The sequence below is a fragment of the Haliotis cracherodii genome, unplaced genomic scaffold (assembly GCF_022045235.1).
Source record: "Haliotis cracherodii isolate W230 unplaced genomic scaffold, xgHalCrac1.p SCAF_15, whole genome shotgun sequence".
NCBI classification, from domain to species: Eukaryota; Metazoa; Mollusca; class Gastropoda; order Lepetellida; family Haliotidae; genus Haliotis; species Haliotis cracherodii.
In genome coordinates, this window is record NW_027266270.1 from 31,845,838 (window position 1) to 31,863,692 (window position 17,855).

At 40.0% G+C, this 17,855-nt stretch overlaps 1 protein-coding gene across 1 annotated transcript in view; it reads right to left on the minus strand.

Annotated features, from left to right (window-relative positions):
* Positions 1–17,855, minus strand: part of LOC139462520 (C2 domain-containing protein 5-like) — a 60,572-nt gene that overhangs the window by 16,332 nt on the left and 26,385 nt on the right. Inside the window, exons 12-20 of the mRNA XM_071244294.1 lie at positions 10,426–10,529; positions 7,436–7,544; positions 6,442–6,556; positions 5,653–5,856; positions 4,738–4,842; positions 4,426–4,515; positions 3,337–3,394; positions 2,506–2,559; positions 1,172–1,246 (exon numbers count right to left, since the gene is read on the minus strand). Of these exons, the coding sequence (XP_071100395.1) occupies positions 1,172–1,246; positions 2,506–2,559; positions 3,337–3,394; positions 4,426–4,515; positions 4,738–4,842; positions 5,653–5,856; positions 6,442–6,556; positions 7,436–7,544; positions 10,426–10,529 (914 nt within the window). The remainder of the gene's footprint in view (positions 1–1,171; positions 1,247–2,505; positions 2,560–3,336; positions 3,395–4,425; positions 4,516–4,737; positions 4,843–5,652; positions 5,857–6,441; positions 6,557–7,435; positions 7,545–10,425; positions 10,530–17,855) is intronic.

Below are 17,855 nucleotides of genomic sequence, written 5' to 3' on the forward strand. Positions count from 1 at the left end.
AATAGGAATATAGTCATGTGACATCGGCCAATCAGACAGCAATATACAGTCAAGACATAGGCCAATCAGATGGCAATATACAGTGCTGTGACATTGGGAAATCAGATAGAAATATACAGTCGTGTGCAATCTCATTAAAATCAGATCTTAGTTCTCGCTAAAGCTAAACAAAGAACTGAGGACATCCGATTACGGGTCATGTCAGACCGACCTTGCGCAAACTTTAATCGACCAATGAAATGACTGACAAGAAGTTGACATTAGCCAATCAGAAGGCAGCTTACTCGTGCTTTATGGCACTAATTTCAAATTGGCGACTATGCTTCGAACATATTTTGACAAATTCTCGTTTAAATATTTGAAACCTGAACAAAAGAACATTCTGGAATGGCTATTAGATGGTCTTGATTGTATGGATTCAGTTGTTAACCCTGTAACTATCGTTCTGAATACCAAGTGTAAAAAGTTTCTGAGGATGCATCATTAGAAATTACATTCCGACTGTCACTTTCATAATCTGGTCAGATGAAAGGTCGTTCTGACGTGACCCCTACTGGGATGTCCTCAGATCTTTGTTTAGCGATATCGAGAACTAAGATCTGATTTTAATGAGATTGCAGTTATGTGACATTTGCCAATCAGAAAGCAATATATACAGTCAGTCAATTTTCATAGCAATATACAGTTATGGCACATTGGCAAGTCAGTCAATAACATACAGCAGTAAAAATTAACATTTTTAGTCCTTTAAAGATTCCATATAGCAAACCCCTTTAAAATGACAAATTTCTTCTTGTCCTTGGGCAGTTTGGCAAGGACTACATGTCTTGTGCCAATTTCTAATGCTGTAATATAGCAATATACAGTGTGACACAATTTGCATGCAACACACTTCTGAATGCTCATTGGTCAGAATACTTGCTGGTTTCCCTCTTGCTGGAACAAGGCTGTAGCTTGATTGGTTGGTTCAAAATATATTACACCACAGAGCGGTCATGTATTCATAGGTGATGGAGGAACATACTATAAACAGACCAGTGACGTATTGATGATGGTGTCAGTCAAGAGGGCCACCTTGGTTGGATAAATTTTGCCCAATCCCATTGACCATTCATGTCAATAAAATATTTTTAAACAAAAAACAACCGGTGAACAGTCTAGTTCTACTCACCCCAACAGCCACTATCATAGTGTCTCCAACACACACCTGTATCTTCAGACCAAACAGGCCGTTCATCCCCTTCATCTGAAGCAAAATGTCAGTGATTGAGGGCATGTTGCTTCATGCCATATTCCAAACATGGATACAGCTTTTTGGAAAAGAAGGCGTGCATTTAATGATTTGGCAATTTTTGTTTGTAATTGTGAAATATTGTTGAAGATATATCAACAACTGTTGTTATGTTTACCTTTCGTATTCCTGATTACCTGTAATTTCTGAATGTCTAAATGTTAAGTATGTTTCTCAAAGCAAAACACTCCACCCCAGCCAAACCCATCTATCCTCTGTAACCATGTATGCATTCTACCAGGTAACATTCTATATTGAAAAGACAGCAGTTTATATCAAATCATACCATGACTTTGGAAAATCCTTGATGCTGACTTGTAAATCAGAGGTTTCAAATCACAATAACCACCTCTGATACAAACCGCCAACATTACTGAGGCAGCTGATATTTACAGGAAATTCTTTCTTTCTCGATCGCTATTGGTAGGAATTGTTACCTGGAAGAACTACAGGATAGCAGAGAAGATGAGTGAGTGAATGCCAGAGTTAGCATTATTCCAGCTATATCATGGCAACAAAATCAAGTCCAGAGCAGGCACACAATCCCATGCCATGGTGACACAATGCATGGCATGGGATTGTGGTGTCACCTTGGACAAGTGACTTAGTTCAAATGTGCCTCTGCTCACCCAGCAGGGAATGGGTACCCAGTATGTGAGGTAGATGTAGAAACCCTGTAGTGCCCGTAGGCAGCTTGGGTTGTATACACCCCAGGGAGTTGAGAATGATAACAGGAATGCAAACAGATCCACTGGTTGGGAACAAATAAAAACACATCTGAACAGATACTAGTACCTGGATACCTGACGTATATTAATGTATAATATAATAATAATGTGACACACAATAAGGCATATAGGTTGACCACTGGATCCTATTTAATTGTTTCTTTTGGCCAGCAACAGGCTGCTGAGGACATATATTGGATCAACTGGGTCGGCTCATCAATATTCCTACAATATGACGGAGGTCTGTAAATAATCAAGTCTGGACAAGACAATCCAGTGATTGATATCATGAGCATTGATCCACGCCATTGGGATCGATGACATGTATCAACCAAGTCAGCGAGCCTAACCACCTGATCCCGTTAGTCGCCTTTTACGACAAGCTTAGTTGCCTTTTACGGCAAACATGGGCTGCTGAAGACATATTCTACCCCGGATCTTCACGGGTCTTGTTACCATCTGCTCCCCATTCATGACAAAACTCACCTTTAACTTATTCATTAACTGACTATGAAGTTCATATTCCATGAATGGTAGACACTGCAAGAAGGAAATCAGGATGATATAAATATATTGCATGTGATTCCAGTCATTTGATTTGCTAACCAAGCCATTATTCTGCCCTTATGTTTCCATAAACTGCAAGAAATTAGGTCATGCCTACTTGCGGGCTACTGTTTCCCAAGTGGCTGATACCAGAGTGATGGAATTGTGATGAAGAAGACCCAAGAAACTCATAAACTGTAACATCTCATGTGACCGAGGAGGGTCACAAACTTTCTGCGACATTTTACCATTTTGCCTCCTCTCACGTTACCGAAGTAGAACAATGAAAAGAAAACAACACTACAACACTAGGAGTGTAATGATATATCGATCTATCTTTTTGCAATTGTTTGCCCTATGATTGTACTATATCGATAGGAATTAAAAACACTGATAATATTCTCAATAGTATGCATAACAATCAACAGTTTCAATTGTCGCAACGAGTTAAACTTAAAAACAAAACAAATTATTCGTCAGAAAACTAAGTTTTTACTTTCAAATTTCAAACCTGCCATGCGTTAAATAGCAATCAGTACGATGACTTCAGATTAGAGTTACTTCCCTTTTGTTTTAGTAGTGACAGGGAGGAAATGGCTGACATTGACATTGTCGGCAATATCATATTTATTTTTATTACACTGATAAATATAATTATGAAGCCTTAAAACTGGTTTAATACAATCGCAATGGTACAGCAATAGTTCAATTAGCCCTAACAGTTACCTCTATACAACACTTATTTTACAACACAACAGGCTCCATACTCACATCGCTGACTTCTTTGGCACTTGTTTCACCCTTTGTTTTTGTTCGGACTCTGCATATTCTGAAAATATTGCGGATGACATTTTCAAAGAGTGAGTGAGTTTAACGCCGCTTTTAACAGTATTCAAGTCATATCGTGGCGTGTCAGCTTAATGTGGGAGGAAAGCCCGAAGTGATGCAGGTCTCAGACGTTTACCACTTCGGTGAAACCCAGGAGCACGGGTATGGTGCTGACAAACCTAGAAACATAATCAGGGCGAACCGGGATTCGAACCCACAATCATAGGTTTCTGGCATGCTCAAGGGACACAACTCCTCGCAGCGCCTTACACAACTGGGCCACCCGTGCCCCCTTCATTTTCAAAGATGAAGGCCTATTTATTTTCCGAATTCAAAAGAATGACGTGAAGGTAATAGCCATCCAATCAAATTACCCTGTTTCATTATTGAAATAAACAGTGAAATTACCTGTGATGTGTTCTCAGCACCCCCTTGCTTGTCCTAACGTGTGGGGATTCCAGATTAGTTTGTAGGTTTGTGTGTTTGTTTATTCTCAACAATATTCCAGTTTTATGACGGCGGTCTGTAAATAATCGAGTCTGGACCAGACAAGCCGGTGATTGACATCATGAGCATCGATCTACGCAATTGGGATCAATGACATGTATCAACCAAGTCAGCTAGCCTGACCATCCGATCCCGTTGGTCGCCTTTTACGACAAGCATAGTCGCCTTTTACATCAAGTATGGGTTGTGAAGACCTTATATACGCCGGATCTTAACAGGTGGATTCCAGATTAGAAATGGTTTTGAGCAATAATGATCATAATAGGGAATTGAATGGATTGGGTGGTCAAGATTAGTGACATGGTTGATGGCATGTACCCCAGACGGCGTGGGTCGTTGCTCATAATATCACTCACTGGATTGTCTGATCTGGACTCCATTACTTACAGGCCTCCATTATATAACCGAAATATTTGTATTGCTGAGAGTGGCGTTAAACAACAAACACACACCAGTGCTCTATTTGTCTCAAACACACCTGTGATGGTCTGGTTACAAAACATACTTCTTGAAAGCCCATCTCACCTCGCTTGGACCAAACTCCCCTTGCCCCATGTAAGGATCTCTGGTGGGGGGTCGATTGTTGTGAATAGAATATCAGGAACCTTCTTCCGTCTGGAAACAGACACAGTGAAGAACATCATGGTATCATAACTTAATGAGCCTAATAAAGGCCTTTTTAATACCTTTTCAAGGCAATGATCTATGGTTCATTCAAAATACCCTCTTCCTTTTCTTGCTCCATTTGTACATCTACGTACAACGTTAAATATTCCATCTCCCACTCAGGTATTTCAGTATTATCTATCCATCTGATGATCTACTGCATGAGCGTACCTGCACAGCACACATGGGGAGAGGGTGACGCTGAAGGGGAGGGTGGTGCTCTTGTAGGGGACGTGGCACACACCACAGTTGTGGGTAGACAGGGCGTCCTCTCCACTGAAACACACCGTTCATAGGTACACTTAATCAAATCTAGTTACACAGACTGATGTTAATCTGACAGATACTCCAAACTTGCACAAAATGAGTGTGACCTTAATTTGACTATAGTCATTGAGCAGACATCATATAGATCAATATTGTACTAAGTATCAGTTGTTTCTGAATTATTCTGAAACTCAAGCTTGTATTAACCTGCAGCCAGACTTGAATGAAGCTTGTATTAACCTGCAGCCAGACTTGAATCAAGCTTGTATTAACCTGCAGCCAGACTTGAATCAAGCTTGTATTAACCTGCAGCCAGACTTGAATCAAGCTTGTATTAACCTGCAGCCAGACTTGAATCAAGCTTGTATTAACCTGCAGCCAGACTTGAATCAAGCTTGTATTAACCTGCAGCCAGACTTAAATCAAGCTTGTATTAACCTGCAGCCAGACTTGAATCAAGCTTGTATTAACCTGCAGCCAGACTTGAATCAAGCTTGTATTAACCTGCAGCCAGACTTGAATCACGCTTGTATTAACCTGCAGCCAGACTTGAATTTGATATACAATTTTGGAGACCTTAACAAAATTGAAAAATAAACATGAAAGTGTGTTGAAATAAGATACAAGTTACGCTTATAAAGCCATGAGATTAGTCTTAATAATAATATTATGAACTAGGAAATTTATAAATCCAATTTGGTACTTTTACCGACATTGTAACCGCCTCGGGTCGAATATCAGACTCTGAGGTGGTCTTGATAGATCCCTGTGAACTAATATCGGCCTCTAAAGAGGTCTAGCTAGAGACCTGTGACTCACCCATCAACACAGGGGGACAACCTGTTCTGAGCAAGCTGATTGGCTAGGTTGATGTCCACAAACAGCTTCTTGTCCTTGTCTCCCTGACAACGCTCCAGGGAGGATGTGAGGGGTGTGTTGGAGCGGGCGATGGAGACCTGGGGCTCTGCACTCAAGTTGACTCGTGCGGCTGTCCCACTGGCTGACAAGATGATGATCTCATCGCTGAAGCAGAAACAGAATAATGATGGACAGTGAGCGGCTACTACCATTATATATCCTGACAGTAAGAGATACTACATGTACAATACACATAATTCATCATTAGATTTTCATCCCAGCCCTCCTCACTATCAAACATCCAGCCACACATCATTTCATTGTCCGCACACACACTAAGTGTGTTTCCTTCTTCCTTTACTTTACGGACACCATATACGTAGCCCAACCAAACATTAGTACTTCGTATCCGTTGATAGTCAAAGTACACAGATGCCTTGGGCTGTTTAAAAATAAACAATGCCTCACATTTTCAAGATTTTTAAGAAACCCTGAGATCAAGTTACCATATAGGGACCCTGAGATCAAGTTACCATATAGGGACCCTGTGATCAAGTTACCATATAGAAACCCTGAGATCAAGTTACCATATAGAGACCCTGAGATCAAGGTACCATGTAGGGACCCTGAGATCATGGTAACCAGAAAGAGACCCGGAGATCAAGTTACCATATAGAGATCCTGAGATCAAGTTACCATCTTGAGGTCAGGAAATCAAAGTAACGTATTGATGTTAGAAGATTATCTTACCATATCGAGGTCTGCTCCACGTATCCGATGACGGCATGGCAGCCCATGGCACGGGCATGTGAACGTATCTCTGTTCTGATTTCCGTCCACCAAGTGTCCCTGGTCTCTGGTTCCTCTGAAATAAGACACAAAATCTGTCAACATGCAACAGAATCAGTTACATAGTGCAGCAGTAGGTCACACAGCTTGGGACACCCTTGGAAAGGTTGCAATCTTTCGGTGCCCATTGGATATTTTCGGGCTATTTATATTTAGGGTGGGGCTTTAACAATAGGTTCTCTGTGTTGAGGGCTTGCACTTATCACAGGATCAAGGTTCCAGTATTTCCTTGAATAAACGCTGGTGTATGGGGTATCCAGGACTTGATTTAACGTCAGGCTTCAATAAAACACCTATTAGTATCAACGCCTTCTGTATACAATACATTGTCCTCGCTAAAGAGAAGCATTTTAGAGAACATTTAAACTATGGTACTGAAGATGGGCCTGAGCTATTCATTAGTCGGAACTTGAAATCATAAATGCCGGACCTCAAATGGACCGGGGCTCAATTACCTGCCGGGGTAAAGAATGTCTGAAAGAAATATAAGTCTACTAGTCCTTATAATGACAACATATAGCTAAACCCTTAAAAAAGGCAAATTTCTACTCGTCCTTATGATACATGAACTATTGGGCAGTTTTGCAAGGACTATAAGACTAGGGAATATAAGTCTACTAGTCCTTATAATGACAACATATAGCTAAACCCTTTAAAAAAGGCAAATTTCTACTCGTCCTTATGATACATGAACTATTGGGCAGTTTTGCAAGGACTATAAGACTAGGGGCAATTTCTAACACTGTAAGCCAAGGCATACATATATGTACCTCTCATCCCAGGCATCCTGTGGAGGTAAAAACATTATCTAAGAATGCCCAAATGTAACATAACTAAGATTATATTACAACATACCATGGAGATAGTGACAGGTTATTCTATGGAGGCTACTGACCAGGGTTGTGTATCTTGTCCAGCAGTTTGACCGATCTAGCCGACACAACACCGCCAAGATGGACGATGAACCCCACAGGAAGGGATCTCATTGTGAAGAAAGGGAACTCCTGTCAAACAAATGTGTCATGATCAGTTCTTCAGGCAAACATGGGTCATTTCAAAATGGAGATAAAAGATTAAAGTTGGTGAGGTGAAATTTGGTTTAACGTCGCGTCCAAGATTATTGCACTTATATAGCGACGTGCATGTACGTGTGTGTGTGGCTGCTTGTACTAGTCAGGACTGATGCCGATTTATAGTGCTAGCCCACTGAAATACCATGCCGCAGTTTAACATGAATACCCCACTCAGACACAGTATACTGACTCCAAGCCGAGCAGTCCTTGTTTTAGCCCCTTAATGCCGAGCGCCAGACAGGGTAACAACAAGTACCATCTTTGAACATCTTTTGGTATGACGCGGCCGGGGATCGAACCCCGGACCTTCCTCTCTCCATGCGGACACTCTACCACTAGACCACGGAGGCGGTCAAAGATTAAAGTAATTTGGCCAGTTCATATTTAAATGCATCTTTCTTTAGGGTTTCAAAACACCTGTATCTTTTCTCAAGAGGGCTGCCAGACTGGGATTTAACAAACCAAATTTTGCACCACCATCTTCTATGTTACCTTATGAAGTCTATTACTTGACAGCAATAATATATCTTTCATAATTTTTTTGAAATTTGCTTTTGTCTTGTTTTTTGTTTGTTTACAGACACACTCAGCAATATTCCAGCTAGATGACAGTGGCCTGCAAATTATTGAGTCTACACCGGTCAATAACATCTAGGGATTGGTATTATGAGCAACAATCCATGCTGTAAGGGTACGATGAGACACAACAAGCCAAGAGACTGAGCCTGACCACCTCATCCATTAAGTCGCCTCTTATGATAAGCATAGGTTGTTGGGGGCATTATAACCCAGGATCCCAACGCATTATAAAATAAATATGATCATATTGAAAATACCTGGAACTTCAGTTCAGAGGACAAGACAAAGTATTTATACACAAACTTTGGAATATAAGCTGCAAAATACAGTGTTTCTAGAAAGCTGCATAAACAATATGTATATAATTCTGGATTATCTATTCTCTCAGAAATACATTGACATTTCAAGGGTCACAAAACCGTTATATATAATCCAAGGTTAAAGTCTTTGACAGGCATTTAGAAGTTGGGAGAACATGAATACATGACACTCCTTTGTGGACAGCAACTTCTGTTATTCTTTGTACGATGTTTCAGAGCTACTCCTTCATCATCTTTCCATAAAATGATTTTGTTTGTTTGTTGTTTAACGGCGCACCTAGCAATATTCCAGCTACATGACGGTGGTCTGTAAAATAATCGAGTCTGGACCAGGCAATCCAGTGATTGATATCATGAGCATCGATCCACACATTTGAGATACGATGACATGCAACAACCAAGTCAGCAAGCCTGACCATGTGATCCTGTTAGTAATAAAAGAAGTTGCTATCCATAAAGAAGTGTCATGTATTCATAATCCCAGGTTGATAATGGAAATGATATATCAGTGTCTTTCAGTGTCATATGTGACTAACTCAGTCACATCTGTTTCTATGACAACCACACTTGATGATCTTGCGTATAATGTATTCATTCTATGAGATGAACACCCTGGACCCATACACCTCCATTGTTTTGTTTCAGAAGCATCATCTTCATCTCTGTTATCACCAACACAACTGACCTCATTCATAAGGGTAATTTGATTGGACAGCCACTTATAGTGTTGGACCGCCTTTGTGGTCAAGTGACAGAGCGTCCGCCCGGAGAGCGGAGGGTCCAGGGTTCAATCCTCGGCCGCGTCATACCAAAAGACGTTAAAAGATGGTGCTTGTTGTTACTCTGGCTTTAGGGGTTAAAACAAGGACTGGTCGGCTCAGAGTCAGAATACTGTGTCCGGCATCAGTCCTGACTAGTACAAGCAGCCACACACACGTGCAGAAGTGCAATAATCGTGGAGACAACGTTAAACCCCATTTCACCTCAACTGTAGTGTTAGGTCATTCAAATCAGCTCTCGAGGAGAATGTCCGAGGGTATTTATCAGAACAGGATGGAGTTATAAAACACTGAGTGTGATGGCTGCCATCCCCAAAGTCCACTTGCACAAAGCCATCATAATGCTGAGACTTCTTTAAGACTGTGTTAAATTATGGAAGTAACCATGTTAACGCTAAGATTACTTTGTGCAAGTGGGCCTGGAGAGAGCTCTCTTGTAGTGAGTGAGTTTGGTTTAACGCCGCTTTTAACATTATTCCAGTTATATCACGGCATGTCGGCTTAATGTGGGAGGAAAGCCCAAAGTGATGCAGGTCACAAAGACGTTTACCACTTCGGTGAAACCCATGAGCACGGGTATGGTGCTGACAAACCTAGAAACATAATTGGGGCGAACCGGGATTCGAACCCACAATCATAGGTTTCTGGCGTGCCCAAGGGACGCAACTCTGCACAGAGAATCGCGGCGCCTTAGACGACTGGCCCACCCGTGCCCCTGAGCTCTCTTGTAAGAGCTGAGGACAGTGCATATCTTCCTGAGGCAAGGGAGTTAACTGACTATAAAAGTCCAGTTTCCACCTTTGCTGAACTTGTCTGCAATGATGGGAGTTATATTTTGGCTGGACTAACTATGTGAATGGGCCAGACACTTACAATAAAGGGAGACAATTTGAGGGGATGTCACTCTTGTATGACAATAGTTCCATCAAAGCGTTATGTTCACAGCAGTGAAATATCAAGTGTTTTGTTCACTGCAAGAAAATATCACATTTCTCAACATCAGAAAATTCAGTCTTTCACCACTTAAGTATATAATAAATGTATAAAAGGCAATGTTAAGAGTATCAAGAGGCCACAAGCACAATTGAATGTAATTGTTTCAGTGGTCTAGGACAAGGCTTTCACCCGCCTCACCAGCATGTCGATGTTCTGTTGTTGAACACATGTCCGGGAGTGAGTGAGGCGTGTTCCGCTGCCAGCTCCGCTACCGCTGCCACTACTTCCTGTCAGACTGTTGCCTAGGTAACAGAACATCACCATCACCATGAATAATCATCCATGAAAATTGATTCTTACCCAAGCGCAACATCATTACAGTAGGTTATCAATGAAGTCGATGTGATCAAACAACAATCTAAAATGGTACATAGCATATCAACATCATCTCAAATCTTATGTAAAAAAATAATTTACATTTTCTTTATGATGTTTCCCTGACGACTTCCAAAAGGGAAGAAAACAAAGATTTCATGACTTATGGTTGGTAAGCATGGCGATGACATTCTCAAACATGATCTCAATTGTTGTGCAGGTAAGATGGTGGAAATCATGTGAAGATGATTGAAACGTCCAGATAGGATGGGAGGAAGGAGGGAGGAAGGAGGGAGGAAGTAGGGAGGGCGGTTCAAGATCATTCAGGTCTTTTTTTTATCTCCATACAGTTCCAGTAATATCCGGATGTAAGTTTTCTGAATATGAAGTACATATTATACTTTGAGCTGTTGCATCCCATATATCTATTATATAAAAATGTGAGGTAACCATGGTAACCAAAACAATCCTTTTGCCAATTAATTTACATCAATATATATTTACAAGTCCTGTTACACAGTTGATTACACCATTTGGCAGACAGAATCTGTGTACACATATGATTTATCTTGGATTTCAAACGAAGAGACCTTGGCAGGCAAACTGAGAAAAAACTGTCATTTTGTTCAAAATTGGGATGGTTTTAAAGTTTTTGTATTCCTTAATTCAGAGGTATTTAAACATTAAATTTTAACATTTTATTCAGTGCAATAATGCTAAACTAAGCATCAAAGCCTCTTACTCTACATTGGTGCTGTTATCTGTGAAATACAAGTCACCTTACAAAGCCATAACATTAGTTATAAATATAATAGCATCACTTTGAAAATGTTTAATTCCAATTTGGGAATTTTTACTGACATTTGCTGCAACATAGAATGAATATCAGCCTCTTAGCACGTCTTGATTAATCCCTGGAATGTATATTCAACCACTGCAATCAACAGAATATTTTCTGAAACGATTTGGAGATAAATGTCTTTTACAAGTTGAACTGATTAGTATACGAGATGGTGAAGGTCAGAGAGTTTCTTCAATTAAAGACGAAATATGTGGATTTAATCTTCAACAAAGAAGACTGAACAAATCCTTACTTCAAACTAGTGTGTGAGTTTGGTTTCACAAGGCTTCATTACTCCATTAACACATCACTTCACAGCATGAGACCGCCTCCGTGGTCTAGTGGTAGAGCGTCCGCCCGGAGAGCGGAAGTTCCGGGGTTCGATCCCGTGACGCGTCATACCAAAAGACGTTAAAAGATGGTACTTGTTGTTACTCTGTCTGGCGCTCGGCTTTAAGGGATAAAACAAGGACTGGTCGGCTCGGAGTCAGTATACTGTGTCTGAGTGGGGTATTCATCTTCAACTGCGGCATGATATCTCAGTGGGCTAGCACTATAAATCGGCATCAGTCCGGACTAGTACAAGCAGCCACACACACACGTACATGCACGTCGCTATATAAGTGCAATAATCTTAGACGCGACGTTAAACCAAATTTCACCTCACCTCACCTCACAGCATGTCTGCTTGATGATTTAGGACAGCCTGCAGCAATACAGGTCTGAGAAGTTACTACTTTGGTGGAACCAACGAGCACAAGCATGGTGCTGACAAACCTAGAAACAACCATGGCGAATCTAGGATTCGAGTCCATGATCATAGGTTTCTGGCATGCCTAAGGGACGCAACTCAGTACGGTGAATTGTGGTGCCTTAGACGAATGGGCCACTGTTCCCTACATTCAAACTAGCTGGGCAACAGGTTAAAATTTTCCTCTTATTGAAAGCACTGACACATGTATAATGTCCAACAATCATACTCTGATGTCAATACCTGATACAATAGGATATCATGTCAAATGCTGGAAAGGAAGTTAACCATGTTCACCATGTTTATCATGTTTACTGGTATAAATAGTTACAACAATAAGCCAACAAAAATACCAATAGAATAATTTCTTAAATCCCTAGAGGATGCTTTTAACATAGGTCATCCTTGTTAGGCTAGGGAATAGTGTTAATTTCCATACCTTGACATTAATTACGGAAGCCTTTTAGGGCCATTTAAAACAAATAATTTGATACTATCTTGAAATTTCAACTTCTATATCTTGAAATTTCAACTTCTATATCTTGAAATTTCAACTTAGTATCTTGAAATTTCAAGATAGTATCGAAAAAAATAAAAAAGCAAATGGCCCTAAAAGGCTTCCGTAATTAATTAACTCAAAAGATGTTTATTTGTCAATTCTACCACCTCGAGCAGTTATGTACCAAGCCAAAACAGTGTTACAGTAAGTGGATACATGACTAAGATATAAGTGACAGTGTCAGAGTTTTATGGTGATGATAGGAAAATTGATTAATTCATAAACTAGAGAATATAATAACAATAATTCACTCATGGTAACATTTTGTTGATGTTACAGTGAGCATGTTAAGGAGGTATTTTGGTTTGTAGTTTATGGTATTTATAAAATCTAAATGATTTTATCGAACTAGCCAAATAAAAAAAGAAAGGGTTTGCAGTGTTTGTTGTTTAACGCCGCACTCAGCAATATTCCAGCTATATGACGGCAGTCTGTAAAGAATCTAGTCTGGACCAGACAATCCAGTGATTGACATCATGAGCATCAATCCACGCAATTGGGATACAATGCCAGCGAGCCAGACCACCCGATCCCGTTAGTTGCCTCTCACAGCAAGCATAGTCGCCTTTAACAGCAAGCATGTTGCTGAAGATCTATTCTTTACCTGGATCTTCACGGGTCAGGGTTGCAGTTAATTCTCTTGAATTAGCAACACTTATCAACTACTACACCAAATTCACACTTTACTTTTGAGACATACAGGGAAACCAATCACCACAGTAACAGTTTTACACAAGATAATTATTTGTTAAATGAATAAAAGTGTGTGTCACAATCTGATTGGATGAAAAACATAAAGGAGATTGGATCCTGGAAATCTTTCAGACTTTTCACTGTGAATGAATACTTTTCTTGATCCTTATCTCTTTTTTTTGTCAACCCCTCATTTGAAAAGAAAGTACCATTTTGGTTGAAGGATGGATACCACCCTGATACAATATAAAGTCAGATCAATATTTGTCAGAACAATTAAATTGCTTGACTTAAATCGATATGCATCACTTCTATGCCGCGTATTGACCGTATGTATTTATTGGTAATGAAGGAACATTGTGTATACAAACTTGTACAATACTGATGATGAGAGTGATGTATCAACTCTACACCCTCACAGAACAATGTAAATGTAACATAAAAGAAAAAGTAAGTTTTATTTCCAAGCACTCAAAACTGCAATGAAGAAAGGTTTACTTTTTGCACATTTAAAGCATACTGACTCTTACACACAGCATCAGGTTTGGTTCTAATGGGTCCCTAAATGACACTGCAGCAAGGGAGGTAAGCCAATGCCGTAAAAACTCCAATCCACAATAAATTCAGCTACTGAAAACATTGAAAATGGGTGTCTGCAACAACACACACTACACACCCAGCTGAAAGGAATGGGTTATCATAAATAACACAGAAATACAGCAGTAATACAGAATACCATAGATAGTCTAATAAAACCCAGAATACTGTAGACAGTCTTATGAAAACACCTAAATATACAAGCTCTGTATTTTGGTACTTAGAATTCAAGCTGCTGCTAAGTACAAGGGGCGTTCAATAAGTTTTGCAACTTCAATATAAGACCAAGTTGCAGAATATCTTTTGCACTTTTATTTTTAATATAATCTCCATTCATCTCAATACACGTATTCCATTTGTCCTTCAAGCTTTTAATATCACCTTTATAGAAATCCTGTGGCAGCCTTTATGTCCTCGTCATCCTGGAAGCGTCTTCCACATATGGCAGATTTCATTTGCCGGAACAGGAGATAGTCACTGGGGGCTAAGTCTGGGCTGTAAGGTGGGTGATATAACTGTACAGCCCAGACTTAGCCTCCAGTGACTATTTCCTGTTGCGGCAAATGAAATCTGCCCTACGTGGAAGACACTTCCAGGATGACGAGGACATAAAGGCTGCCACAGAGGCGTGGTTAGAGGGCCAATCTGCGGATTTCTATGAAAGTGGTAAGTTGCAAAACTTATTGAACGCCCCTCTAAAGTGAACACCAGGTGTTCTCGCTGGGTTAACATCTAAATAAAAAAAATCAAATTTAAAGAAGTGATTATATCATTTGGTTTTCATCACGTTTATTTATAAAACTTCATAACTAAAATAAGATCTGGAATGAACTCCTAGCTTTACATAAACACATTCTTGTTTTGAACATAATTCTTAAAAAATATTGTTTGTATCGATCGACTCATTATGGTATTTTATGTACTGGGAATGGAATCTCTTTGACAATGATGCCGCCAGAGGACCTGAACCTTCACAAACCATATGTGTCAGTGGCTGAAATATTTTGAGCCTGAATGATGGACTGTGATGACAGGGTTAGTTGCCAATCTTCCAAACACTTGCAAACTTACGAAAGATGTGTTGTTCACCCATGTTCAAATCTGTTGTTGCAATGGCCGCAATGCATGACTGTGTCTCTGAACTAATTGAGTATCTTCCCTATTCATCAGATTTGGCACTGTTAGATTTGCATTCTCTTCCCAAACATGCAAGCCTTATGCAAATGATGATGACATCATTTCTGGCTTGCCAAAGGGACACAACTCTGCACAACTCTGCCTTAGACGACTGGGCCACCCGTGCCCCCTGTAAATATATCTAATTACACCTGCTACTCTGTCTTATCTGTTTAACTGCGTCTATCTGTCTAACAGCTGTGTGTATATGACATCTACCTAACTGTGACAGTGGTATGTCTCTACCTAACTGTGACAGTGACATATCTGCCTAACTGTGTGTATATGACATCTACCTAACTGTCAGAGTGGTATGTCTCTACCTAACTGTGACAGTGACATATCTGCCTAACTCTGTGTATATGACATCTACCTAACTGTGACAGTGGTATGTCTCTGCCTAACTGTGACAGTGACATATCTGCCTAACTGTGTGTATATGACATCTACCTAACTGTCAGAGTGGTATCTCTCTGCCTAACTGTGACAGTGACATATCTGCCTTACTGTGTGTATATGACATCTACCTAACTGTGACAGTGGTATGTCTCTACCTAACTGTGACAATGACATATCTGCCTAACTCTGTGTATATGACATCTACCTAACTGTGACAGTGGTATGTCTCTGCCTAACTGTGACAATGACATATCTGCCTAACTGTGTGTATATGACATCTACCTAACTGTGACAGTGGTATGTCTCTACCTAACTGTGACAATGACATATCTGCCTAACTCTGTGTATATGACATCTACCTAACTGTGACAGTGGTATGTCTCTACCTAACTGTGACAGTGACATATCTGCCTAACTCTGTGTATATGACATCTACCTAACTGTGACAGTGGTATGTCTCTACCTAACTGTGACAGTGACATATCTGCCTAACTGTGTGTATATGACATCTACCTAACTGTGACAGTGGTATGTCTCTACCTAACTGTGACAATGACATATCTGCCTAACAGTGTCTATATGTCTAGCTAACTGTGACAGCATTATCTCTGTCTAACTCTTGGCAATATGATAGCAGAGGATAAAATTCCACACAATGAATTGATCACAACTTCTAGACTGGAAATATGAGGGAGGAGTATAGTCCATTTTTAATGCTGCTTTGAACAGTATCCAAATTGATGCAGGTCAAAGACTTTTATCCCTTTTGTGTAACCCATGTCTGTGTGTCTATTTGTTGTTTAACGCCGCACTCAGCAATATTCCAGCTATATGATGGCTGTCTGTAAATAATCGAATCTGGACCAGACAATCCAGTGATTAATATCATGAGCATCGATCCAGGCAATTGGGATCAACCAAGTCAGCGAGTCTGACCACCCGACCCCGTTAGTCGCCTCTTACAACAAGCAAAGTTGCCTTTTACGGCAAGCACGGGTTGCTGAAGACCTATTCTTCTCCGGATCTTCACGGGTAGTTTAACCCATGATCAAGGTGCTGTCAAACCAAGGGTCATTATCAGGCCAAATCTGGGATTCAAACTCATGATCAACTGACCCCAACATGGATAGAGGTTGCATTTGACTCATTTCAGCAAATTGCAGCATCTCACTGGATCAACACAAGTTTTCAATGACAGTGTGAAACTTCAAACAACAGTGTGCAGGGGGCTAACAAGTTAGTTCAGACACACTTGACAGAGTGTGAGGGTTCACATGAAACGTTGACTTGTTACCATGTGCACCCCCTGGTTGTGACCTGGTGACCTGGAGACCTGGTGCCATATTCAGCTTTTTACAGTGCCTGAAAGTTCTTCTTAAGTAAGGAAACCCTTCTGTGCTGCTTTTTACTGTTAAGATATGCAACATACACAATAAAATATTTGACTGTCATGTACCGTACATGTTTGGTCTCAGTAGCGACTGATTCTGAAGAATACTTACAGGTTGGTCTAAAAGATAGTCAGGGCTTCCTCAAACAGATGGAATATTTTGTTGAACTGTTAAGGGTTTTTCTCTTTTCTCTCAAAATGCTCAAGAACCTTACAATTTTATGTCTAGTTTTAGAATCTCTCCCTGAAATCCAAATAGCTCAATATTTTTCTCCAACCTCAAAGTTGCATTAGACCTCGCATTTAACTTATATATCATCCTTTTGGGACAGACTATCAGAATCCTATAGAGGCACATGCACTGGGATACCAATACAAGATAGTATTAAGTTTGGTTACATGAATATGTTATATTATATACATAATACCATTAGGAATTCCAGGTAAGAATATGCCGGTAATATGCTTGAAATTGCTTGATATACATCAGATAAGAAACTAAGGATAGGTTTAGGTTGGATCTTTGAACATAATCTCTTAATATTAATTCATAAAATGTCGTTCAATAATCAACTCCTCGATACACTGAATGTATTTCCTATTTCTGTTTTTTTAATACATAACAATCCTTTCCAGTTCCTCATGTGTTACAAGTGAATAGTTGCTGTATTCGATGTACTTAGCACCATGCAAGGAACTCTCAAAGGAGATGCTTGGGTCTATATATATACAGATGGGAAATAAATGACAGGCAGATGCCTTGTCACAATGTGTTATTCACTGTAATCATCATCAAATACTGTATTCCACGTAATAAGCACCCAGGACTCTCTCAAAATGAGAAATA